Genomic DNA, 25,356 nt, shown 5'->3' with positions numbered 1-25,356 from the left:
GCATGGCGTGTCTGTGACGGCCTGCCACGACGTTACGGAAAATGTAGATTAATGATGTCGTCCAATGCTGACGGGCATGCAATGGCCCAGCAGCTGGTCCCGTTCCTCTCTCCCCAAAGTGCTTTCCCTTCCACAACTAGCATCGAAGGCTCGAGTCCTCATGTCTGTACCTTATGGATTCTAAGTCAAGACATCCGTCATATGATAGGCACCTGAGTACCCTAGATCAAAGAAAGGCTTGCTTCATCGCTGCAGATCATCATTCAGAAGTGGAAAATGAAATGAGAGAGTCCATACAAGCAGTTCCAGTTTTGGATAAACTGAGCACTAACGTCTTCATGGGCACGACCGGGTGAAGTTTTGACCTGTCAATGTCGATGAATTGGGGATCTCGTTCTTTCTTGGGTTTGTTGGTCACATGCCGACCAGGAAGGAGTGCTTCATCCATTTGGGCCGCGCCATGTGATCAGGCTCCATGTAGGGAACTGCTCAGGACCTATATAGCTGTAAAGCTGAGTACGGCGCTTTCAGTGTGGCTTGGATCTATCGCGGACCGGGTCAACTTCTCGCCTCGAAAAGCCGAACGGGGTGCAAAACGTCTCACACGGGATGAGTACGAAGTTGGCCAAACTCAGTGGACAGTGACCAAAGCGCCGCCGACTTCTCGCCAATCTATGTCCCACGATTGGAAAATGATAGCCTAGGGCGATATCTGTTGTTTCTTAACTTTCATATGAATTTTTTTTTCACAAGCATCGTACCTTAGCTTTCTTCATTCCACAGCTCAAATTTGTGGTATCCAATGGATGCCATTTGATGAATGCATATCGGGATTGGGTTCGAACAAGAGATCCAAATTTGGTCCGCAAGTTCCACTCTGATCGGTGAGCGATAGAGAGCAACCTGAGATTGAGATTGAACTGCGCGTGTCTGATCAGTGCTGCGCCGGACCAGATATTTTGTCCAACTAAGAGTGGGATGTTCTTGTTTGGACTCTACAGAGTTCGGGGGGCTCTTCTTCATCATGGTACCGGCTTCTGCAGTCGAGATCCTATCAAATCCCCTAACCACCTCCAATCAGCTCGTCAGATTCCGCGACTTTGAGGACGATCACTCCCGTTCGATTCGATTTGCGCAAGGTCAACTCACCTCAGCTGCCGGCATCCTCCTCCGCCTCTCACAAGAAGTCATTGCGCATGCCATTGTCCTGCTTCAGCGATTTCTACTCTCTAGTAGACCAGAAGATCGCGACGGCTTCAGCCCCAAAACATATTCAGCGGCATCCATCTATGTCGCGGCAAAGACGTCGGCGACACCGGTCTCCCCTCGATCTGTAATCAATGTCTACGCATACCTTATATCGAAAGCGTCCCCGCTCAAATTTGTCAACCCGACCGGGGCATCTACCAATGCCGAACCCCTCGAATACTTTGTGTCGGAAGGAACCTACGAAAGAGAAAGACAACGGCTCTTTGTGTGCGAGAGCATGATACTTGCCGGGATTGGATTCGACACTCGCGTGGCCTTGCCCTATGGTCTGGCTATGACATATCTTCAAGCGCTCGGTGTCTCCTCGCCGAAACTGTCGCAAAGAGTCTTCGAGCATTTGAACGGGGCTCTTCTTTCCCCCCAGTTTCTTTACCTGACACATCAACCGAATGCACTTGCCGTTGGAGCCATCTATCTTGCAGCACGAGAAACTGGCGTCAAGCTGGCCGAACAGAATTGGTGGGAAGTGTTTGACGTCGACAGAGAGGACCTTGGATTTCTTGTCCTGGCCTACGGCAGTTTAGGAAATTTCGCAAACTCCGAGATGGAAAAATGGAAAAGAAAATCGTTAGGCCTGGACTGAACTTGACACGGCCGCCGACCCAACACAACCAGGCTGGACACTGGGCGCTTCCCTCGAGCGCAGTTTCCGGCTCCGAAATTCTGGCCGGTTTACTGGATTTCCTGCGCTCCCGGAAAGCGATTTCGTCTCCGCTACGAATGGGTATCTCGATATCACGATGACCAGCGAGACGACGGGAGGCCCTTGAGCCTGCTGCACATGGAAACTTTCCACGCATTCAAGCCCTGGGTCCCTGCATATCGTCCCACGGATGTAATTGCCTTGAGTGTCACTCGATCTCTCCGACCTGCCAAGGATTGCTTCTGACATCGCACTCGAAATGGCGAGTGTAATATTAGCCTTGGCTAGCTTGTCTTCTCTCCATACCACCAGGGGTACAGAACAACCCTAGTCTATCAACGTAGATGATACTGCTGAGCTCATGTTGAGGAGCTTGCAATCAAAAATTCTCATCATGATCACCCCATGGCTTAATCATTGCTGACTTAAAGCAGACATATAGTCTCTGGAAGGTATCTATACCCTTCGAACTGGCCATTTATCTTGACGGATAGAGCACAAACAATCCATTATCATTGCCCTGAGTCATGGGTAAACGGTTAGAGGCAAGTGGCGGCCGATACCTTGTTCAAAGCTGGATCGATCAAGAAGGCGAAGCGGCGAATGATGATCTCGAGCATCACTTCCCAGACCACGACGAAAAGGATCCACGAGACCTGGCACAAAAAGAAAGCCTATCTACTCCGTGAGCACGGAAGCATTGCCTACCAGACGACCACCAGAATCCTGGTCGGTCTCGCAAGAGGCAGAGGACCTTGGCAACCGCCTCCGCCTCCGAATCGCACTTATCCCTCTCGCTAAGTGGAGGATGATCTCCTCCTTGATGTGGACCTCCTCTGGAACGAAACTTCACCTTCACGGCGTTCTCTGAACCCTCATTCATCGTCTTCATCAATGGTAATCCCTTTCGACTCGATATCCTTCTCAAGTGACAGCTATTCATTTGTCATGAAGCTCCAACACCAACCTGGGAACCTGGCCGCCCCGCCCACTCTTTGCGGCCCTCTTTGACACAATTTCAAATTCGAGACACACCGCATTCGATCTTTCGGGGGGTCAGAAAAAATGACCGGCGAAGCGTAAGTTTCAATGGTCCTGTGCGAAGTAGCGCCCGATTATGAGGGGCGCCAGAATTTGTTTCCCAGTCTCAGGGTTTCTCTTCCTAACTCGACATGCATTTGACATGGTCACAGACGATGATAGTGACCATCGTGGCTGCTGCTGCTGCTGCTGAGAGGAGAATTCACATTACATCGTGACTCATGGGCCGGGATTCTCTCCAATTCCTTCGCAGAAGTTCAAACTTCCATATCGTCACCAATCTCCATCTCCTCTGCCCTCAATATCCTTAATGATGACCAAGCATGGGCTTAGGAAACAACCGGCCGAGATCTCGTCGCCCTAAGATTCTCTAATTAGGAGGTAACAACCGCCGGCCTAAGGCCCAAGGCCCCTGCGAATCACCTATCCGAACCCCGTATCTCATCGTACAACCAATGAATAACTTTAGAGATGCTGTCTTTGCGTACATATGCTGTGGCGACGCTCTTGTTCTTCATTGTTGTACCGAACCAATGTAACATTCTCCCGGTCTAAAGGTCATCATTGGACTTTGTCTAGTTGCGAGCATATGTCCCACCAACATGTTTGGGATGATTATCTGACCGACCGGTCACCTCAACATACTTTATCGCTGTCGACCTGTCCAATCCCATTGCCCTTGAGCTTAGTCCTCGGATTCGGGGCGACACTAGGTAGGATGTAATTGAGGGCCTAAGTATTCAGCATATGGTTCCTCCATTATATATATATTGGCATGCTTATATCCATGTTGGCGTCAGAAATCCATTCGCGTCTTCAAAAGCCTCCCAGTCAAAAGATATGTCGAAATCTGAGAATGAGAAAAGCGCATGAGGTGGACATACCTCGGACCCTGTCGTCGGTGGTGGTAGTTGAGGTTGTTGGCTTTGCGTTTGGTCGTCAAATACTGCAGACATAGCCGTGAAAGAAGACTGGTCCGCCCGTTTGGCCCCAGACACTAGTTGTTGCCCTTCTTGTTGTACAGGGGAGGGAGCATATTCGGTATCCCTCGAACGGTGACTGCGCTCTCCAGTACTCACATTGTCCTCTATGGACAATTTCCCCGCTTCTCTAGGAGCTGCAGAGCCGTTATCGAGATCTGCCAATATCTTCGAAGCCACGATACCAAATGCGTCACGTTTTCCTTTGAACGCCGGAAAGTGCTCCACCATTCCCCACAGAACAGACGAGCAAGTGTGCACGAGTGATTCAAGAGAGCGAAATGTGATACGCTCTTGCACCCGAAGTGAGTTAAAATAACTGTTCATCAGAGCCGTACCCGCGGAGGATAGATTTTCCACGGCTTGCCAATATATCGTGAGCCTGCGCTCATCGAAAAATCGTCGATACAGCTGGATCATGCGTGTTGCCGCCTCCGTGAGAGCCACCAATGCCGATTCAGAAGGAGATGGGATGTTGAGCGATGGATGATATAGATAGAACAACGCCCGATGGAATTGTGAGTTCAAAGTTCTCCAGATTTCTTCGTTCATGAATGGTCCACCGGTCACTGCGTGGAGCGCTGCTATACCAATTTTGAATGCGCGTGTGCATGTTTTGCTGCCACTGGTCCAAGTCCACTGGAGCACAAGCCGGAGATGGTTTTTCGTACAGGACTGTTCGCATTTCGGACTGAATCTGGCGATATCGAAAGACATGAAGGCCGACACTCTTGGAACCCAGGCAATCTGCATCAGTTGCTACAATTCCCTCCGACGTGATAAACTCATCATTCACCTGACTTGGAAACTGCCAAAAGCTCAACAATTAATACGACCAGGAAAGGTCTTCGCATACCTTGGCTGTGATGGCACCATCTGATAGGCACGATGGCATGGCCAAGGAAATGGAGATATTCCTATCCATCGCATACGCAACCCAGAAGGTTCTCCTCATGGTATCCAGCGTAAGAAAGTCCAGCTCACCCGGTGGTGGATCTTGATGTAGGCCTAATTCCACCGCCAGGCGCAGGGCTGCACCCACCGTTTTCCAGACAGCCCAGACGGTTGGGTGATGGTACGAATACTGCCCCACGAGAAGGAGTGCTTGCACTCCCTCCACACCGTTCGGCAAACCCACTTCGCTCAGGGCTCTGAGCGCGGTTTTATGATATCGGTCCGCCAACGAAGTTGGCACCCTCGACGGGTCTTGCTTTTGCAATGTCAAGAGAGCTACTGCGAAAACCTCGAGGACAAAGAAAACAGCGAGTCTGGATTCGGTCTTGGTGTGAACTTCGGCCAAATCGACCATTCGTGGCATGTTATAAAGAAGCTCCAGCTTCTGTTGGAATGTTGGTTCATGGAGCGATGGCAGACTAAGGTTTGCGAATTGGAAGTAAGCCTTGACGAGGTTTTGAGCACTTTCTTTGGCAGGAAGTGAAATTGGAGAAGTCTCCAAGTCACTCACCATATCAGATTGAAGGCGTTTTTCTGCTGTGGCTTGATCGGCGCTCCGGAATGTGGCTACCTGTGGAACCGTTTTCGATTTCATGAGCTCGGTCAAGAGGATATTAGAAAATGCCGGCTCATGTGCAGAGCTACGCTCCACCAAACTCAGAACTCTATCCAGTGTCGCCTTTGCTGCCATTTCAGAGCCGACATCTGCGGCCAGCGGTGTCAGCTCCCTCATAGCCACTTCCGGGGGGCAAAGTTTCCGTTTGAGGGGCGAAGGTCGACGATGATGGAGAAGTTGATCTCTGGGTGCGCTCGATATCACCATCATGAATGCCATGTTCTTGAAGCTTCAGTTCCAGATAAGCTACACGTTCCTCGAGGCTGTGTACATAGCTATTTTCATTACTATGTCAGTTGACGTCTATCAGTTGAGGTATGTCAATATGTCGACCTTCTAGGTACACGTCTTCAGGTCAACGCATCGTAGCCAACACAATCAACCCCGGCGATTTCGCACAAGCCGCATTTCTGTGAAGACATGTCGCTTAATTCTGGTACTTGTGGGCCAACATACTTCAAGGCACCTGGTTTAGGACACTCACTGATAGCTTCTGATCACAGCGTTTCTTTTTCTGCCGACAACGCATGCAGGCCGTGATATTAGACCTGGCCATAGATGGCGCCTTTATATGTTTCCAAGTACTGCGAGCCGTCATCATAGGAGTCATGGAGTCGATGATGGAAATGCAATCAGGGTATAAAGACGAGAATAGGAGACGATATCAAAAGCGAACGTACGTAGAAATTCCTTCAAGGCCACCACACTCGAATAGATCTAAAGCGGGATAATTGAGACGTCTAGCATCCTTGGTTGTCGCGCAATTGGCAACAACGTCCAAGTATCAGGTTATCAAACATTTCATCGAATTCAACAGAACTAAAGGACTGTCCGCCCTACATTTTATCGGAATCTCGATGCAGATTCATCCAAAAGCTACCTATATTTGTCCTCGACTGTTCATTCTTCTATCTAACATTTTCTCCTGGCTTGGATTTCTTGTAGCCAGTGCCCCGTTATTGGAAATGGAGTTATCATTCCTATTCAGGATATAGGGTAGGAACAGGAGTAGAAAAGGGGCCAACAAAACCTGTACATGTACTGGCAATCTGGGAGGGCCAGCTGCCAAACAGACAGAGCACTCAACAACAATCAATGTACACCAACTAATTGTTGGACATTTCTCCTGAAGATAAAAGAGACAGCCCTCTAGATCATGATCACAGGCGATGGCGTACCGAGTCCTGCAATTCTTGTGGTTCGCCATCCATTCGAGGACTGTTCTCATCCTTGCACTCTGAGTACTTATGAAAAGCCCACTTTTCCACCAACCCTTGCGGTAGACTTCCTTCCATCGAATCGACGACTAGGTCGCCAATGATGGGTAGAAACTTCCATGCGTGCGCCGAACCACCAGTGGCAAGATGGATGCCATCAACAGAAGGATGAGGAGCGACCAGGAAGTCGGCCGTGGGGGTTGTGCTGATCCTGTAGTTCCGATTTAACGATGAGTTGACTTGAACTGACTTGCCACGAGAGATGAGATATGGGAAATCGTGGAACCTACCAACATATCTTTGTTCTATCGAATGGTCTGTGAGCTAGAGTGGGCATAATCTCACGCAGATTATTCCGCATCGCAGCCTCAGCATCAGCGGGAATCACGTCTGTCGGATTGCTCACGATGGTTCGTGGATAAGAGATCTGAATTTTCATTGAACCATCTTCGGGATATCGCACCATGATGGTGTTCTTGCGGCCCGGCGATCTGCGGAGTATCTTGATCTCTCCACGATAGGGGGGAAACATGTTCAAGCCCGTGCTCAGATTCGTCGTAATAGACATATTCTTCCAGCGCGCCTCCTCTTCCGGTGTGACTTTAATCCAGGCGACTTCATGGCCAATTGGTACGACGCGGTTTCCCAAATAAACCAGCCGATTGGACCACGCACCAGCCGCCACGAGGACTAGGTCGGCTGTAATTGTGCTTCCATCTTCTAGCGTAACTCCCTTGGACTGATTGTCGATAATATCGATATGGTCAACAGCAGAGCCACACCTGAAGACAATTGACGGATGCTTTAGGCAACGGTCATAGTACACTTGAATGCACTCTTTCGCATCAATGAAAGCATCCTCAAGATTGCAGGAAGCCTTGTTCCATTGCGATCTCCCTCCGAGGTCCGCCATTGAAGGCGGTTGAGAGTTTTCGCCATGGATTCGCCGATACACTTCATCTCGAGTCAATAACTCCACGATATCTTCCGGATCAGACAGGAACTTTGCACGCTCCAGCATCACTCCCCAAATATCCGTGAAGCGGCTTAGCTGCCCACCACACATGAATGTCATGCCTTGTGGAAAGAGATATCGTCTCAGATCTGGGTCCTGCTGAATCGTCTTCTGAGATTTCTTTGCCAGTCGTGTATAAATCGGATCGCCGTAATCTGCGGATGGCGTTGGTCAAACCAATCTCTTCGTATACTCTTGTCCACATCTTCTCGATTGGTCGAGGTCTAATGCACAAAATCTTACCCGAACGGATGCATCGTGTCGTATCCACACTGGTCCCGTCTGGAGCAGGAGGAGTTAGACGGTCAACAACGGTGACGTCCGTCGAAGGATGCCTCTTTGCAATGGCCAGCGCTGTCGACAGCCCAAACACACCCGCCCCAATGATGACAACAGTCGCGGGGAAAGACTTCGGCGACGACATTGTTACCTTTGATCGTGACTGGGAAGATGTTGATTTCAGTTGTGCTGTTACTTATTTGGACGGTCGTCCGGCCGGTCACAGTCTGCTTCAGGCGTGGGGGGAGTTGCAATGCCTGCCAAAGCAAAGAGATGGTGGCAGTGATAAGTACATGACCTCAAATGTCAACTACGCGGGATCTGCTCGATGTTGTAGCTTCGATGCGGTAGCGAGGCCAAGACGATCGGCGGCGCTGTACGTTTGTAACGATGGTTGTCGGACGACGCCGCCACACATGTCCAGCTCCGAATCAGGAGCATTGGTTTATCACACCGTATAGATCCAGAACATGATGCCCTCATCGCCCATTCCCGAGTAGCAGAGTGACCCCAGTCCAGCCGGGATGCATCAAACGCGTTCGAGTACTTATGAGCAGAGCGGAGCTGCCTCCGCCAGAGCGGCGGCGTCGACCGCTCCAATTGGGACCGGGCCCTTCCTTGGGCCAGCAACCCGCCATTTTCTATTCCACTCGAATCTGCACTCTTCGCGCGATGTCTTAGAGACGTGGGGTTATTGGTATGTTGAGTTAAAGTACATATTCCTGCTGATTTTCCATCTTACCCGATGGCCTTCACTTTATCTTCCAGCATCGATTTGGAACCATGGGTTTGTCCCACTTCAGACGTCCGATTACCCCTGCTCAACATGGGAACAACCCTGCAGAACGCGGATTAGTCAGGCGCCTCGATATGTTTTTGCTTTCTTCTGGATCAGTCGAATATCAACAATGCATACGTCTCCGGAATGAAGGAGGACCTAAAACTCTTTGGCAACGAGCTCAACTAGTTGGTTCTCCCTGCGATGGTCGTCATCCCTGCTGACACCAGAGCCTCAGCTTTACGACCTATTTCAACGTAGGCTATTGTCTCATGCTGATCCCGTCTCAAATCGTGATGACGTATGTATGACCCAGCTTCTGGCTTTCTGGCTTGGAGATTATGTGGGGCATTCTCACGGGTCTCATTGCCACAACCCAGAATGCACGTCAGATTTACGTTATACGGGCTTTCCTTGGTCTCTGTGAGAGCAGCGCCTGGCCCGAGATGATGACTCTTCTAAGTAGGTGACCTTCAACGCTCGTCAGGACCTGATGATGGTGCCTCTGGGCGTGAAAGTACGCCCATCTCGGGTACGCAAATTGACCTCTCTATCAGTGCATTAGTATACGCCTTTCGAGCTTGCCAACGAATGGGGTTTTATCACTCCTGCCAAGCGATGGGAAGCATGGTGTCTGGTGCCATTCAAGCGGCGATCAGCAGTACGCTGGAAGGTCACAGTGGCCTTGCGGGCTGGAGGTAACGTGGCCATTCCACCCCCTTGTGGGGTGGTCAAGTCTCTGACAATTCCTGCTTGGTGCATCAGGTGGCTTTCATGATCAATGCGATCATCACCGTTGTTTGCGGCTTCGCAGGGTTTTTTATGCTTCCTGATTTACCCAATCGACCTAATCCACGGGCCTTCTGGTTCACGAAAGAGGATGCCGAGATTGCCCTGCATAGGCTTGCTCGACACGGTCGTGCAGAACCAAAGTCCGTGTCAGGGCCGGAGCTAAGTACAAGAAATATGTTTCCTGTTATCCTCAAAAAACTGACGACCAATAGGCGTACGTTTTCTTCCTGGGTCACCTATTTCGTGGTTATTTTGTACATTTGCACGGTCCTAGGAAACAACGGTTACAGCTACTTTGGGCTGTTCCTGAAGAGTCTGAAAAACCCTGATGGGACGAAGACATGGAGTGTAGCCCAAGTCAACGCGATTCCTATTTGGTGGCAGTTCTATACAAGTCGTTTTCGTCTAGATCTGGGGCTTCGCTTCGGATTACTTCCAAGCTCGGTGGCCATTGATTGTTGTCCAAGCCTCCGTTGGAATCATACCGGACATCATTATGAGTATTTGGACATCTCATCCTCTGAAAGTCAGCCTCTCGGCCGCTTGTGCGAGCTACTTTATCAACTTTATGGTCCTTGGCACGGCTCCGCTTATTTTTGCGTGGCTCGCAGTCTTCTTCTATCGGGATATGGAGAAGTGTGCCATGGCTCATGAAACCCAGCATCCCACAAGACCCTGAAGCACGATCACTCATTGTGGGCGTCGCTATCACTGGGGACTATGCTATTGCTGCGTGGTCCAATTTTCTGATGTGGCCCGCGAAACAAGCGCCTTACTGTATGTGTTTGTGCACAATCCCACTTTTCGCTCCAGCTAATCAAATATTGTAGATCAATATGGCTGGGAATCCGCGATGGCCCTCCTATTTACAGCCATCATCATGACTTGCTTACTCCGGTTCATTGATGTGCGCTACTTACGGTACGTTTCGTAGCCTACTTTGCTTCCGCACAAAGTGCTGATGGATTTAACCTTAGAAAGCAAAGACTGGAATTTGTGACAACGTTGGAGGGACAAATTAGAGTGGAGACCGAGGTCGGTGCGGGTCCGTGGCGGGGGATTTGCAAAGCGTCAAAAGCGTTGATAAACAGGTTGCCAGCTCAGCGGACGTGGAGATGGTACTTCAACATTAGATTTGGGTATCTGTTCTGGTCCGAAATAATCTGTCGCACATGGCCCTCATACTCAGCCAATGTGAGCAGCAGGACGAGATCACTGCCCGACACCTGGAATTGAGTCCGTAGGAAATGCCAGCGTCAATGTCAATGTTAAATATCCGAGTTTGATGACCTGAGGAAGCGCCCCATTGCCGTACATTCAGCAGCGACCTCCTGATAGCGAGACTGCTGCTTCAATACATCAATCATTTTTTACGTCGAATTCATCCTGTCACCGTGCTAGAATGGATCAATGCACATCTGTGCATTTTCTAAGCGATAATGATATCTGGATTATAGAATCGGCTGGGCATAGGGGTATGTGAGGTATGAACGCATACTCTCTCAGACACATCGCCATACTCACACACAAGCTAGGTCACTAGCCAGCGGCATCGCGATATGGATGCCCTTCGAGGCTTCCGATGCTTGGTCCTCACTCACACAAACGTTGGAAATTACTGGCACATGCTAACGGCTACTTCGTACTTCAATGACCTGTTCCCGATAGCTCACCTCGATGGCGGCGACATCCTCATACCATTCAACTAGGGATACTTGTCACAAACTAGAATGACTCTACTACTTCGGTGCGGTCCCAAACATCTTACGTCGACGCTGTCCACTAGTTATGGAAGGACAGACGCAGGATTTCTCCAGAAAACCTCTTGACTGTGATGAGATACTCCGATGTTGGAACAGCCAATGCAGAGCTGTCCTTCAACGAGGATACCTCAACTATCTGCGCTTTAAGTCCACTCTCGATATCGACGTGGCCTGTCCCCCGACGATTCCACGGGAACTGCAGTCTCCATCTTTACTTCGAACACGAGCCGCACCTCGTAGATCGTATTCGGCAAGTGTCTCAGCTTGTCCCGCATCATCTTGCCCTTTGTCATGACCGTTTTCGAGCTCCTCATTTCAAGTATTCTGGGCTGGTCTTGCTAGGAAAGGACAAATTCTTCGATCCACCCATGTACTAACGTCCAGGAACCCCCTCATATGGGGCGACTATACCGTCGTGCGGATAAGCAGGTGCACAGCTCATGTGATCCCAGAACAAGCCGTTCGCAAGTGCTGAAGGATCTCCACCAAGATATTATCATTCCCATTACGACGATCAATACCAACGGGGTCGATTTGTCCTGTGTCATCCGGTAGCCAATAACTGGGTGGGGTCGCGTGGTTGATCCGCGGGACCTAACACAGCATGTGTTCGACCAGCACAATGACCCATTTCAGGCGCCACAGCGCTCAAAGGCCGTTGGCTGTCTTGCACGATAGCAAATATGTCATAAAAGACACGCCTCATCGGCTCCGTTTGACCTACAAGCACATTTTGCAACTGAGTCCTGAACACCCGGACGACGATCTTCCACCGATACGGCCGTTCGTTCCAGAGAATCGCCATCTTTCTGAGCGTGATGTTGTATGGTTTTACTAGTTAAAAATAAAGCGCAGGGGGTGGTTTGGCCTTTATTGGGAGTGCTTACAACGTCCGTGATGTTGATCATGTTGCCGTAGTCGAAAATGCTCACCTCGTCTGCTGCAATGGGGAGCACATTCATGGCATCGGCAAATACTGCCGATGGAGCACACTTTCGCACAATGAGATTCTGTCCTTGCCACACGACGAGGGATATCGGGTCCATCTCCAGAGAGGCCATGCTGGCGAATGGTATGTCTGTTGGTGTCGAAAACCTTTGGTGAAATTCCAGCATCGTTACGTCTTCGGTAATGGTCGCAGGGATTTGACGGTCCCTTGAGTCCGGTCGTGGGTAAGACGAAGTCAACCGTCGAATGCTGGTGAAGGTCTGGTGTGACAACATCGTCCACAGTGGTAATGGAGTGGTGATACCTTGTTCTGAAGACAGAGGGCTGTCTGGATGATCTCTATAGTTTCCCAACCATGTGAGTGTGGCGTTGAAATCTGGGATCGATCCACTCTCTCCGGTTTCCCACCGCAAAATACCCGAACTCCAGTCCTACCGCCCTTTGCGAGCGGGATGCCGTTGAACTTCAAGAGTTCTACCGTATTGGGTTGGCTTTCTCTGGCAGTTTGAATGGATATACAGCTTGTGACGTCCATGTCCGACAATCTGGACGTCATATGGCTCCAGAATGGTGATCAGGATATTAACGAACTGAGGTACTGTTCCAGCTGTCGATGATAGAGTCCCTGTCACCCGAGAGTTGTTAATCCGGACCACTGGATTCCAAGCTGACCATGGTCCCACGTGGATGAACAGAATGACTGTTTCGCCACTTCCTCCAGCTACAGAGTCGGGCACCACATTGGTGGCCTCGACCGCTGATGGCACGTTCAAGACATCCAGATTGATAGGACCTGTCGATCTGATGAGCCAGACCACGGTATATTTGGCGATAGCCAAAAACCTCCAGGCTTGATGGTAACTGCGCCGCTCGTGTGTTGGAATCGAAAATTAGGCTGCTGCCCCTGGCGCGTATTATCGAAGCTCAGATTGTCGATTCTGAAAGGAGTGCGGCATTCTCCCTCAATCACGAACGAGACAATGTTGGCAATTCTAGTGACTATCTCAGGCCGCTCATAATGGCTAGGGTCTTATCAGTGACTTATAAGGCATTGGAACTGAAGGAGCCCGGTCGTTTATCTACACAGTCCCCAGAGTACCGGCGCCGTGAAGTCTTCGTAGTGTGTGACTTGGTGCCTACAGGCGGGTCGTCGAGGTTGGTTGTGATGGACATTTTGGCTGCTTCTGCACCCTGAAGACACTCTTATGAAAGGGAGCTCGGATCCGTTCTTTTTGGATCGCTTTTGTACGCAGCAGTCTCAATGGGGACCTTGGTGGATTCTGGGACACATTTTGTCTTCGAACACGAGCTGAACATTGTCGAGAAGGCTGCTTGCTTTCTTTAGTGGCCGATGCTTGGCGGTGCTGACAACGGGCATTGACAAACGCTAGGGCGCATATAATGCTGCACCGCCTGGGGCGCGAGTAACGCGGAGCATTCAGCCAAATTTCCGCTCAAGTGCCTGCCCCGCAAAAGCTCTTTGCCATGCGACTCCTTAATCTAATTTCATATATTTTACCTACCGATTTTTGTTCAAATTCTTGCATTCAAGTCTTCATGGTCTAGTCGGTTATGACGTGAGTTGAGATCTATTTCGAACGTAATTCGGGGAGATTTCTAATATCATTCCAGGTCGGTCTCATAGATCCATCCGTTGGAAACCAACTATGATCTTGCGTGTTACAAACGCAAGAAGTTATCCGAAGGTCGCGAGTTCGATTCTCGCTGAGGACAGACTGGGATGTGGATTGCTTTTTAGCTTTTTCTTTTTTTCCCCTCCCGAAGCCGTGTTTTGCTGCATCGAATTGACTTGTGGGCTGGAAGTTGGAGAAAAAAGGGCGCGGCTGCGGAGTCACCCAATGAAGCAGCCCCCAACGGAAGAGACCATTAAGTGAAGCACCAGACTTGTTCGTTTCCGATTTGCTGTTTCTCTACTTCGGGGAATGACTTTTGCTTAGTCTCGCCATCCATTGGGAATTGACAATCAATGTGGATCGGGGGGTATTTCACATGGGATTGAGTTAAAACGCTCATATACCCTGATCTAGCTCAAGCAGAAAGACTAAGAAATGATGAAGGCGTTTGAGGAAAAGGGCGAATGGGGTGTGTCAGAGTCTGGTAGAAGATACAGAGACTCAGAGGAAATCGAGGGAGACGTGGCCGAAGCTGTAGAGGGAGAATTTGAAAGATGGGAGACTGTGGGAAGAGGATGAGCTGAATTGCTTCGTGGCATACATCTTCCAACACGGGTATGTCATCCACCATGCATGTCCAACGATCCGATCGGATCACCGCTCGACAAACACCACCCCGGCATCTTCCGGCCTCCTCATGGTCGGCGTAACACCACTCATCGAATCGTCAATGACTTCCAACAACGCTCGTCTCCCTTGTTCCTCCGTCTTCATGCTTTTACTCTGCATTACCAACGGCTTCAGCCTGTAGCGCCTCAACAGCGACGAAATGACCGCGACAAACTCGACCTGGCTAAACTTCCGGCCCGGACAGACTCTCGGTCCAGCACTCCACGCCATAAACGCGGCTCCAGGCGGCTGTGGCGCGATTGATTCCTTGCCCGTCTTCTCGTCAACTCGGACCCAGCGCGTCTGTCGCCATTCCAGCGAGTCCGCACCCCACCAGCGCGGATCGCTATGGATGCCGTACAAGTTGGTGGTCACGTATGTACTGGCAGGTACGACCATTTCGTGGTCCTTTGATGCGCAGGGTTTGGGACTCGCCATCGCACCAACGCGAGTTGTCGGAGACAGGGCCCCAGATACGCAGAGTTTCGTACTGTAGCAGACGCCGTCAGTTTTGAACCTGGATTTTACATGCGGGCCGGGGGGACCAGGAGCATACCATCAGCGCCAAGCATCGCACCAGCAAGGGGAAACCTTCTTCATAGTCCAGATTGTCTTTGCCCTTCACGACAGCATCGATCTCTTCGCCTACCCACTCCTGCACATCTGAATTGGCAGCGAGAAAGGAAATGGTGAATGTCAAGGAATTGGCCGTCGTTTCAAATCCAGCCAAATTGAACACGTACAGATTGCCCAATAGCTCGCCGTCACTGAGATACATAGGTTTCGTGGCTGCCCTCCAAACCCGAACTGTTCTTGACGGTAACGTTGGGCTTCTCCTCTCGCTTCGCCGCCTCATCCGCCTCGACCAGGGCGCTGACAATATCCGCCCTCGTAGCATTTCCACCGCCTCCACCCTGGGTGGTCGCACGGTTCTCCGCGATGATCTCCTTCATGTACTGGCGAAATTCTTCCATAGTGGCGTTAATCTCGCGGTACTGGGTCGGCATCATCATGCCGAGCAGCATCGACTTTGAAAACAGCAATGTATATCGAAGATTCTGCAGCAAAACCATTAGGACATCAACCAGACTCCAGGTGTGGCCTTGCGGGACTTCGCGTAAACCGCCGTCAAAATCGTGCGCGTGCCCGAATCCGGCTGCCGACAGGACGTGCATGGCGACCAAGACACAGTCGTCGCGGATGTCGCCGAGTGTGCCCGAGTGGCCGGGCCGACGGTGCACGTTGTCGACCCAGTAACCGAGTATGGGGATGTGGCGTAGCCAACGGAACTTCTTGGAGAGGATGATCCACCAGGCTTCTTGCCGGGAACAGGGTACCACGATGATGGGGATACCTAGCTTGCGGGCCGAGAGGTAGTTGATGAAGACTCGGTAGGCACGGATTATAAGCCAGGCGAGGAAGGGAGTGAAAATGAGTGTGATGTGGGGGTGAATGCAGGCATGGTCGGAATTTTTTTTCTTTTTTCTTTTCTTTTCTTTTTTTTTTTTTGGAAAAAAACTGGGAGAATGGGAGGGAATTTGATAGGGGGGAGGGAGGGGGGGAAAAAGAGAGAGAGAGATTCTGGGGTTTGACCACCAGGCTTACGGGTTAGTTGCCCTCTTTCTAGAAGAGCGATAGTGGCTACGAGGCCTTGTATATCATATCCATTAAAATTCGTATCATCAAATCCTATCGCAGAGAAGACATGAAAAGATGTCCAATCGAAAGTCGACTTGACAAGATCCAACTTTCAAGGTTCGAAGGATGGTGGCCGCCGAAAATGGTTCCGTCCGCTCTCGCTTCGCTAATGCGTTTCTGGCTAGCTTACCGAGGCGTTGAGCCCTCGATGTCGGATTGGTTTAGGAGGAGTCGCCTTTCTGGTAGAATGTCATGGGGTGGCCAGGGCCAATGCGAATCGAGTCGTGTTTGATGATCATGACTTTTTATTGTGTATAAATATAGATATAAGTACGGCTGTTGTGAATCACGTCGCGTCTTGAGGCTGAAGATGAAGACGAAATTTGATAAATAGGCAGACCAGATTCCTCGAGTCGTGATCACGGACATATGAAATGGAATTCGTGTGCTAATTGATTTGAGGTTGAAACAGACAAGCGTCATATCTGGTAAGAGAGAACCAGAAGGGACTTGCGAGGCTATCAAGCTGATGTTTGATTGTTCGGCATGTTACTTGTGGAATCGTTTCGGTTAGCAGTGCTGCTAATGTAGGGCCCCCGGACTATGGCGATACTATTGGCAGTGTGGGGACACACAGAGTCATGGACGTGGCGATACACTTGTGCGGTGGTGATAGCCAGCATTTTATCCAGCTCGAGCATCACCCCCCGCACAAAGACGACAGCGTAAACGGCTGTCAACACGAAAATCAAGCCAACCCTTATGAAGGAGGGTCGTGGATGAAGTAGAGGACCACGATGGAGATCACCGATATGGTACTGGAAATCATAGTTAAAACACCTTGTCCGACCGCGCTGTCGGATGCGTCGTCGATGGATAACACTCTAGACTGGCTTCGGTCTGTTGAGACACAACGCTTCAGTCCAAAAAGATCCAGCCGGTGGGACGGGTCAGCCCTTGACGAGGGTAGAAGCTCGGTATTTCTTGCATGTCTCCTTGAGGATCCCCGACATCTTCGTCAGACTTGTTGAGGAGCCTATCGCCATGGCGAGAAGGCTGTCGAGCCATCTGCGGACGATGTTAGCCGTTGAGCGGGATGGAGATGGCCGCGTCTCTTGTTCGGCATGGCAAGCGAGTGCCTCATCGGGATAGGAGCAACGGAACCTACTGTATTTCTCAAGCCTCTCGCGAATTTAGATCATTGCATTGATGTAGGTTTCCCATGCTCTTAATTGCGAAAGACTGGCTCCTGGAGGAACATTGGGGGGCCTTTTTTTAGGGTCCTCTCAGCCGTTACCTCCGTGACAGCAGCTGCAATCTTGGGTGTGTGTGTGTATGATTTGCGTGTGTTTCTGCCCATCTATAATTGACAGGCTGTTTGGGACCTGTTACCACACTGGGATCGAGCTCCTCGATTGTCTTCAGCTCCAATCCTAAACGCGAAAATTCAGCCTCCGAATCTCCGGAACATAACTGCAGAGGGGTTTTGGCTGAGAAATTCGGCGAGAACAGAATGGTTTACCTTATGATTCTGCATGTTGCAGGCCACAGAGGGAGAGTTGTCGGCCAGAAGGGCCAACACCCGAGGTCGAGATCAACGTCTCGGCGAAACCAGGCGTACCGTCCCTACCCAACCAATGTATTCACCAAGCCGCTGGTCGTTGAAATGGTCCGTGGAAGATTAGACCGACCATCCAACGGGAGAATGTTGTCATTGTGCTTCCATCGGGTCGTCCAAATCCATCGAGATCGAACATTTGGGGGATGCTCTCAACTTTCTTGAGTAACAAGAACTGGCTCGAGAGAGCATGGTATCTGGAGAGGAAAATTAATCCAGGAAAGTGCCGTCGTGACAGGAGAAGATGAGAGTGCCCTGCTCTAGCCTGCAACGTTCTCTCCTCCCACCTCGTCCACGCGTACTTCGAGATCTAAAGGTCTAAGGACAAGTTCCGGGAAATTTCTACCACCACAAAGCAGAATGAGAGTTCGTCATGACTGATTCGAGAACTTCAATCTGGGAAGCGCAGAGGTTCACAAGAGCTCTCTTTTGACTCTGTCACTCACGGAAGAGTGAAGCAAACAAAAAGGGGCGAAGAGAGAAAGAAGAGGGGGTTGGCGATAATTATACACCTATAACGGATAACACTCTTCTCGTTATGGATACGTCGGGTGAGCCCAGGACCTCCGTTGCCGCTATCATGAAAGAGGAGAATCTTAAGGGCCAGTACCTTTCACCAGCCAGCACATTGCTGGTCGTCGGTTAGAATGGCCATATCTTTGTTGCATATCCGAAGTACTGGTTAAGATAAGTGGACGTACTCTTGACATCATCAATGCAATCATACCAGATTCCCAAGTTGATAGATAGCTGCGTCCTACCAGAATTTGCCCATGGTGCAACAACAATCTCCCATGGTGCTTCATTTATATCTGGGTTTCCCGTACCGGTGTATGGCGAACCCGAAAAATCAAGAGACATTGCGGAGGTCCCTGATATAGCCGAGGTGAAAGGTGTCACGCGATTGTGTTCCAGTGGAGGGTGGCATCGGGACCCGGTCACAGAAAGAGGTTCAGGTGGTTCTTGTGATTTTGTACGACGGATGAACACTGCCTCATAATTCGTGAGAATATATCCGTATCTTATCCTTGCACTAACCCAGCCAAAGTGCTTCTCCTGTAGTGGTTTCCAATATTCCTCTTGAACACCCATTAATGTGGAATCCTTCATGGTGTTCCTCCATTTTGCACACTGCTTGGTGTCTCCAGGTACGCGGTTCTCGTATGACGGATCTCCGGAATGAATTGTGCCAGCCCAGTCAGGCCCAAGCCTGAGATCTTCTTGAAATTGAGCCAGAGATCCGCAAGACCGGGAAATTGGAAGGCGAAGACCACCGCCTTCGAGTTGGGGCTGCGCTAGCAGAAGAGCACACTCGACAATAAAATGGTTATACTTCTTCACAATCGCGTCCACGTATGATTCATCCGTTAACTTGAGGTAGTATCGGGGAATTGGAGGTGGATAACGGTTGGAACATCATAGAGAATCACCCTCGAAGCAGTCCAGGATTTTCTCCAGAGTGAAATCATTCCTTGGCTGGATATCCTCAACTTCGTAAGTACCGATGGAAAGAGAATTTGTACCAGTTGCAGGAATCGTGCGATCAACTTCCAGATTCGGCGATGTTAGATATTCGAGTAGCGTGGGTATCGCAAATACCATTGATTCTTACAGAAAACTTTCCCAGAAGTAGTACATTCCTTCATGACATCCTCGTCGCATGTTGAATATATTAGTACTCTTGCACAGTCCGTACCCGCGAGTGAGGCGGGCGCTGGGGTTTACGGGTAGACCGGGCAGCTTTAGGTAAAGTAGCCTGGCGGATAAGGATCGAGGTTGGCCATTGTACATCCGGCATGTGGAACGAAAGACACCCGAGGTCGACTGGTACCGGAGCAGATGATAGATATCCCAGGCTCAAGATCCGTTGAAAAGAAGTCATTGAATATTTAAAGGACGGAACAACCATAGGGGAAGGCTTGACGCTGAACTGGTCTAGGCACAATGTGACTCCCCAACCGTTTTATTACCAGGAACAACACATTTTTGCGATGGGGCTCGTCTCTGACCGACGTCCAATCCTGCAGAGTATTATCGTTGCCGTTGTCCAAATTCCAGCCTAATCGTATCGTCTCGCTGATATTGGGGTAACCACTCAGGAACGTTGGACTCACTATCAGACAAGGACCGAAAAGCATTGGAAAATTATTCCCCGCTCCTTGCTCGAAATTATTACACCCATAAGTGAGCGTCACGAATAAAGGGCAATGCAACTTTGACTGCGCAGGCGAATTGATTGCCAGTTTCTTGGTCACTGACCAGCGTTGCAGAATTGACCCTATGCAAGACCTGGAAAGAACCTGGAGATCCACTCAGGTGGGCTGCTCAATGCTTCCAAGGAGTTTGGCGCATTGCTTTCCGGGAACGGGCATATTGATGGATCCTTGAACTTGTGGTCACTACGACAGATAGAGCTTTCGTCTTGCTCAACCACTCTGGTCGTCTGGGTATCGATTTCTATCGCAACTTGTTGCGGCGATGCACTTTTGCTTCTGGGGTTTGTTCCTGTAACAGTTATTGTTTTCCCGGGAAAAATTCATGGCTTGGAAGGGAGGGATGAGTTGGGTGTAGATCTCATCTAAAACTCTCCTTTTGCAAAGGCCACGGATGTGAGATTCAAAACTGCTCAACAGCAGGAATTGAGGGAAATCTGGTGCTAAGGTCCTCATTACTTTATTCAAGTTGAAGGATGAGAACACAATGATCGGCATTAATGGCCACAACCCATGTTCTCAAGCACAGGGCTCTGATGTGAAAGCGCGTTCGCACATATTCGGATTAGAGCTCGAATGGGATGTGATTCTTATGTCTTGTACTTCCCCGTATCCCGGAGCTCTTTCGATCCGAATTCTGATTAATAAATCATTGCATGGACATTTCATGTTCGTGGGATCTGGGGCAGCTTCGTGACTCCACATGCCTATTTCTTTGTGTGTTCATCCCCCTTCCCGATTGGATTTTGATGGAAGTTCAGTATCGTCGGAAATCAATTCTCCAACAGAAATGGGAAGACTTGGAAGGCGGATGTGGACGCTGAAAGAAAAGAATTTGTCGTAAAAGTGCCTTGCACGTGGCTTGCGATCCCTGCCAGTTGAGACCGCCTAATGAAAAGGGGGTGGATATACCTGGTATTGGTTACCAACCTTGGCAACAGTATCAGAATATGCGGCCTCATGGCCTGTTTAGCCCCCTAGGGATTTTTTTTCTTTCAGCAAGCCCTCTCGCCCAGGATCTGACCGGAGCAATGAGATGCCTCCTCCATGTCAATCTCTTACCGGATCCTGAGCTGCCCCAAGATGTTCAACGAGAAATTTGGATTCCCTCCCTGCGCATAGGCGTGGCTAGAGAGACAGGTACAGGAACAGTCGTGGCCACTCCCGGACTGAAGTATTCGTCCCACGAAGTTGAGGCTGATCCCGTTTCAACAGCCCACTTCTGGATGCGCCGTCTACTGCCTTCGTCATTCACGACCTTCTTGGCAGCCGTTACACCTCGGTGGTCGGGCCATAGGTCTTTGCAGAGGCAAAATACGTCCTCTTGGAATGATCGTCAATGTCTATCCGGAGCTTACGGAGCTCAATTCTTCCGAGAAACTATCACAGAGCTGCCAAAATGGAGTTCTGCCTCAATCAGCTTGCTGTACCGATTCAGCCTTGCTATTGCGGCGATCGATGTCCACCGAACGCTTGTTTGAGAGTGTACCGGGGGTCCTTGCCCTTCCCGTCTCCCCGAATTGCGCCATTTTGACTTCGGACAAGATTTGATCCACAGCCTGTCTGATTCTGCAGACAATTTGCCAAAACTCCCCGTACACTTCGGGTGACAAAAAGTTTTCTGTGTCAGAGGTGGATTTTTGCAGGGATTGAACTGGTCTCGCTATCATTACCAGCCAATCTCCGTTGCTTGTGGAGATTATTCAGTCGTTCAACCTAGAGCACAATCGGATACGCTGCTCTTGCCAGCCAATAGCCGGCAACAAACAAGGATATTCCATGTTGTAGAAATTTTAGTCACTCAAATCTGGGCGGGGATACCGAACAATCCTCATGGGTCTCAAACCTGGATCGAGTTGTACATTGTTCTTTTGATTTTCTATCTACAATTCTAACTTCAAGGGGCTCCTTCATTGACTGTCTTACTACTCACAAGTACAGGGGAAAGCGATGGGGCCTGAATGCTTCAAATCAGACGATGTCAGCATACTCTCAGCGGGCTTCATGAACTCAGGAGGTCATCATGCATACACTCGTCTCATGCCTCCACGCTATATTCGGGCCAAATGGTTGACCCATATCATAATCCCGGCTCCATACACGTCTTATTCCTGCCGCGAAAAACGCCACAGTCACATCCGTTCAGGCTCATGGCGGCTTTTCCATCGACAAAACCCAAAAGAGGAACCGAGAAGATGTTGTACGATACATAGCCAGAGAGAGTACAGGGAGTCCTCCTCTCTTAGGTATCATCAGGTTCTTCCTCGACGGGCGGTTCAAATACCCCAGGATACCTTGCCTGGCAACTCCTTTCTTTTCATTTTCCATGCTCAAGACGGCAAGAATGCATTTCCTTCGCACCTTCATTTTTCAAATATGGTTGTTTTTGGACATCCTCACCAGTGGATGTGCTGCAGTCTTGGAGCCAAAATTCTTCTCTCACCAAGCAAATTTCCGGACCTTGAAAGCAGCGACAGTCTATTCAGACATACTCAAAAGGACCAATGATCTCAACCCTGTCCACAGCGCTGAATTGGTTTATGCAGATGGTAATGTCTCTCCCTCTAGTTGCAAATGACACCAAAGGAAATGAATGAATGATATTAACGAAAATGCAAAGATGAAAATCACAATGGCCAACAACCGATCTTCTCATCCACGCTCCGGGTCGAATCACACACGCCATTCATTGTGCTTGAGCACATCGAACACCTCTTGACGGACATTCAATGCTCCAAGACAGTTCTCACCATAACTTTCCATAGTAGAGCCGATTTCGACGTTGCACAGCAGTCTTGGATGGACTTGGAGAGCGGCCACATTATTGCCACCGATGCTGGATGTGGATATGCCGAAGAAGGCGCCCGGGTACCCTTTCAGTAAGTAAAGTCTTCAGAGTACCACCGCCACACCCTCATTCTCTCAGAGTCGATATCAATCGGACCTTGGATTATACTCTGCTTTTGCTTTCTAACATTACACAGAATTAACTCGGCCACCTTTATCAACGACAGCAAAACCGTCATCTTCTCGATCGAAGAAAATGAATGGCATCAAGCATTCCACCATATTAACCTCAGTTTCAACCACTCGCCAGAACTCCATTCATTCCACCGTCCTCGATATCACAAATTGAACCGTCGACAAGAGCAAGAGTCCTCCGAATCTCCATCGCCCACATCCAGCCCACTCGAGTTGACTGCAACCAGCCTGATCCCCTCCGACACCGCAACTGCCACCGCAACATCCTTATCCATCGACCTTTCTCACGGCGTGCAAGATGTTTGGTTCCCGACCTCCCTCCCCGGTGGCGTCCAACCACTTCCATCCCTCCCCATTGCGATCGGATGCAAACAGTGCAGCACGGCCGGGACCCTGACCCTCGCACAGGGGGAATGGGATCTTCTCGATGTTGAGGACTGGACCGACGTCGACAATTTCACCGATATTATTAGCCTAGGCTACGTACAGTTGGTTATAGAAGATCTCGTTGCGCATGTCGAGCTGCAAATCTCACCGGCGCTGGAGGGCGAGATGTCGTTGCCGCTGTTTAGTATCCCTGTCTTTGGATTTGCGGTAAGTTGAGTTGAGTCGATAAGAATAGAGTTACATTGATCGTTGCCATTTGTCTATCCGTCCAAAAAAAAAGGAGGAAAAAGATTCTTTGGATGGCTGACGCATGTGTTCCACATATCTAGATACCCAGAATCGGCGCCGGCGGAATCCTCGTTGAACCAACATTATCGTTGTCATGGGAGCTCTCGGGCGGGATTGAGATGTCTTACGGTTTTGAATTGAACGTAAGTACAAGGACATACAGCTGGCAACGTCTTGAACTTTTGTCTGGTTTTAGCCCGATGCTGATACTTCGATACTTCACGCGCAGATCCCCGATCTAAATATCTCCCTCAATTTCGCAGATCCTGCCTCATCGACTGTGACTGGTCTGTAAGTATCCGTTCAGCACTCTTCATTCATCGTCCATCACTCCCTTGATGTTCAACGGCACTAATGAACGAACTTTGTTGAAAAGAGATGACGTATCCCTCACCGATGTGCCTTTCCAAGCCAACATCTCCGACATCTCATTAACCCTCGACCTCAGCTTAACCCCCCATATCACGCTCGGCATGGAAATGTTCGACCTCCTCTTCGCCGAAGTTGGCACGTACCTCGACCTGCCTAAGACGACCGTGACCATCACGCAACTCGCGACCGACACCGTGAATGCGCAATGCGACAATCGTTCCGACGACGCACCCCTTCCTGCCCACGAAGCCGACTTCGAGGACCTGTTCCACAATCTCACCCACGTTGCTGGGGGGTTTGAACTTGGCGTCGGTGTGGATATGCGTGCTGGCGTTGATGGTTTGCCAAGATTGGACTTCTCCAGTGCGTGGCCGCTTGCGACGGTGCCGGTTGCGGCCCTGCCGACGAAATGTTTAGCGTTTCAGACCGATGCACCATCCGGACCAGGATTTACGCCCGCGGTGTCCGCGCTGGCGGAGGTACAGGCTCAGGCGGATGAGCAGACACAGGGCTCAAATGGTGCCGAGGGATCTGGATCGAGCGGGAATGGGAATGGGAATGAGTCGAGCGAAGAGAATGGCGCATCCCATAATGGGTTCGTTGCCTTCGAGTCCGTTCAGAGGAAGATTTGCTTTTGCGTATTCTTCCTCGTTGCCGGGCTCTTTGTGAGTCTGTAAAAATCTCCTTCACCGTCATTTTTGACATGTCACTCTTGTCGGTCGCTTGCCATAGAAGGAATATTCCTCAGAGTGCGTGGGCATATAGTCATATATGGCTCAGTATGTAAGATATTTTGGGGGGGGGGGAAGACAACCTGTTCGATATTGGCTGGCCTCTGCTCTTCTCACTGAATCTTTGGATATCCTCTATCTTCTAGAGCTTCCTCCATAGTGCCAGTGCATTACCTTCTGGCGCACCTTCTGATACAAATAAGGAATAAAATAGGGTCTTCGGCTGTCTCGTATCGAGAGGACTTCGAAGGCCTTCTTGTCATCGAAAATACAACTTGCTTCGCCTGCTGACATTTCTCTCCCACGCACTATCAACGCTCGTACCCAATCTCCAACCCCTTTTCCAGAGTGGGTATCGATTTGGTTGGCAAATTTCACGATCGGCATAGATGAGGGTCCAGAATGCCGATCAAATTAGAGAAGAATGCTGGGGAGTTCATCTCGTGCGGATTGCTGGGCAGGGTTGCTATCACATATTTGATTCTCGGTTGCCATTCGGTCTTGGCCATATGAATTTGGTTGGCATTAT

At 50.0% G+C, this 25,356-nt stretch overlaps 7 protein-coding genes and 1 non-coding gene across 8 annotated transcripts; 4 read left to right on the top strand and 4 right to left on the bottom strand.

Moving 5' to 3' along the window:
- Positions 1–1,024: 1,024 nt before the first annotated feature.
- On the top strand, positions 1,025–1,852 carry Z518_00487 (uncharacterized protein; the record flags this gene model as incomplete). Its single annotated transcript, XM_013421089.1, has 1 exon — positions 1,025–1,852. The coding sequence occupies one exon, from the start codon at positions 1,025–1,027 to the stop codon at positions 1,850–1,852; it is 828 nt and encodes a 275-aa protein (XP_013276543.1).
- Positions 1,853–3,749: 1,897 nt separating this feature from the next.
- Z518_00486 (uncharacterized protein) lies at positions 3,750–5,722 on the bottom strand (the record flags this gene model as incomplete). Its single annotated transcript, XM_013421088.1, has 4 exons — positions 3,750–3,803; positions 3,838–4,558; positions 4,605–4,741; positions 4,790–5,722. The coding sequence occupies 4 exons, from the start codon at positions 5,720–5,722 to the stop codon at positions 3,750–3,752; spliced, it is 1,845 nt and encodes a 614-aa protein (XP_013276542.1).
- Positions 5,723–6,663: 941 nt separating this feature from the next.
- Z518_00485 (uncharacterized protein) lies at positions 6,664–8,159 on the bottom strand (the record flags this gene model as incomplete). The annotated part of the gene is made up of 3 exons (XM_013421087.1): positions 6,664–6,931; positions 7,011–7,890; positions 7,979–8,159. The coding sequence occupies 3 exons, from the start codon at positions 8,157–8,159 to the stop codon at positions 6,664–6,666; spliced, it is 1,329 nt and encodes a 442-aa protein (XP_013276541.1).
- A 379-nt stretch (positions 8,160–8,538) lies between these two features.
- On the top strand, positions 8,539–10,828 carry Z518_00484 (uncharacterized protein; the record flags this gene model as incomplete). The annotated part of the gene is made up of 9 exons (XM_013421086.1): positions 8,539–8,711; positions 8,783–8,801; positions 8,910–8,980; positions 9,109–9,215; positions 9,259–9,490; positions 10,246–10,361; positions 10,415–10,505; positions 10,562–10,619; positions 10,718–10,828. 9 exons carry the CDS (start codon positions 8,539–8,541, stop codon positions 10,826–10,828), a joined length of 978 nt encoding a protein of 325 aa, XP_013276540.1.
- A 1,063-nt stretch (positions 10,829–11,891) lies between these two features.
- On the bottom strand, positions 11,892–12,408 carry Z518_00483 (uncharacterized protein; the record flags this gene model as incomplete). Its single annotated transcript, XM_013421085.1, has 2 exons — positions 11,892–12,152; positions 12,235–12,408. The coding sequence occupies 2 exons, from the start codon at positions 12,406–12,408 to the stop codon at positions 11,892–11,894; spliced, it is 435 nt and encodes a 144-aa protein (XP_013276539.1).
- A 1,438-nt stretch (positions 12,409–13,846) lies between these two features.
- On the top strand, positions 13,847–14,029 carry Z518_00482. The gene has a single exon. It is a non-coding gene; the product is annotated as a tRNA-Ser (tRNA).
- A 554-nt stretch (positions 14,030–14,583) lies between these two features.
- On the bottom strand, positions 14,584–15,773 carry Z518_00481 (uncharacterized protein; the record flags this gene model as incomplete). Its single annotated transcript, XM_013421084.1, has 4 exons — positions 14,584–14,980; positions 15,042–15,088; positions 15,155–15,405; positions 15,527–15,773. The coding sequence occupies 4 exons, from the start codon at positions 15,771–15,773 to the stop codon at positions 14,584–14,586; spliced, it is 942 nt and encodes a 313-aa protein (XP_013276538.1).
- A 6,638-nt stretch (positions 15,774–22,411) lies between these two features.
- Positions 22,412–24,773, top strand: Z518_00480 (uncharacterized protein; the record flags this gene model as incomplete). The annotated part of the gene is made up of 6 exons (XM_013421083.1): positions 22,412–22,616; positions 22,688–22,946; positions 23,052–23,643; positions 23,766–23,867; positions 23,921–24,015; positions 24,101–24,773. 6 exons carry the CDS (start codon positions 22,412–22,414, stop codon positions 24,771–24,773), a joined length of 1,926 nt encoding a protein of 641 aa, XP_013276537.1.
- Between the last annotated feature and the right edge of the window lie 583 nt (positions 24,774–25,356).

The sequence above is a fragment of the Rhinocladiella mackenziei genome (assembly GCF_000835555.1).
Source record: "Rhinocladiella mackenziei CBS 650.93 unplaced genomic scaffold supercont1.1, whole genome shotgun sequence".
Taxonomy (NCBI): domain Eukaryota; kingdom Fungi; phylum Ascomycota; class Eurotiomycetes; order Chaetothyriales; family Herpotrichiellaceae; genus Rhinocladiella; species Rhinocladiella mackenziei.
Note: the sequence above shows the minus strand (reverse complement) of the source record. Positions and strands in the feature narration are given on the sequence as shown.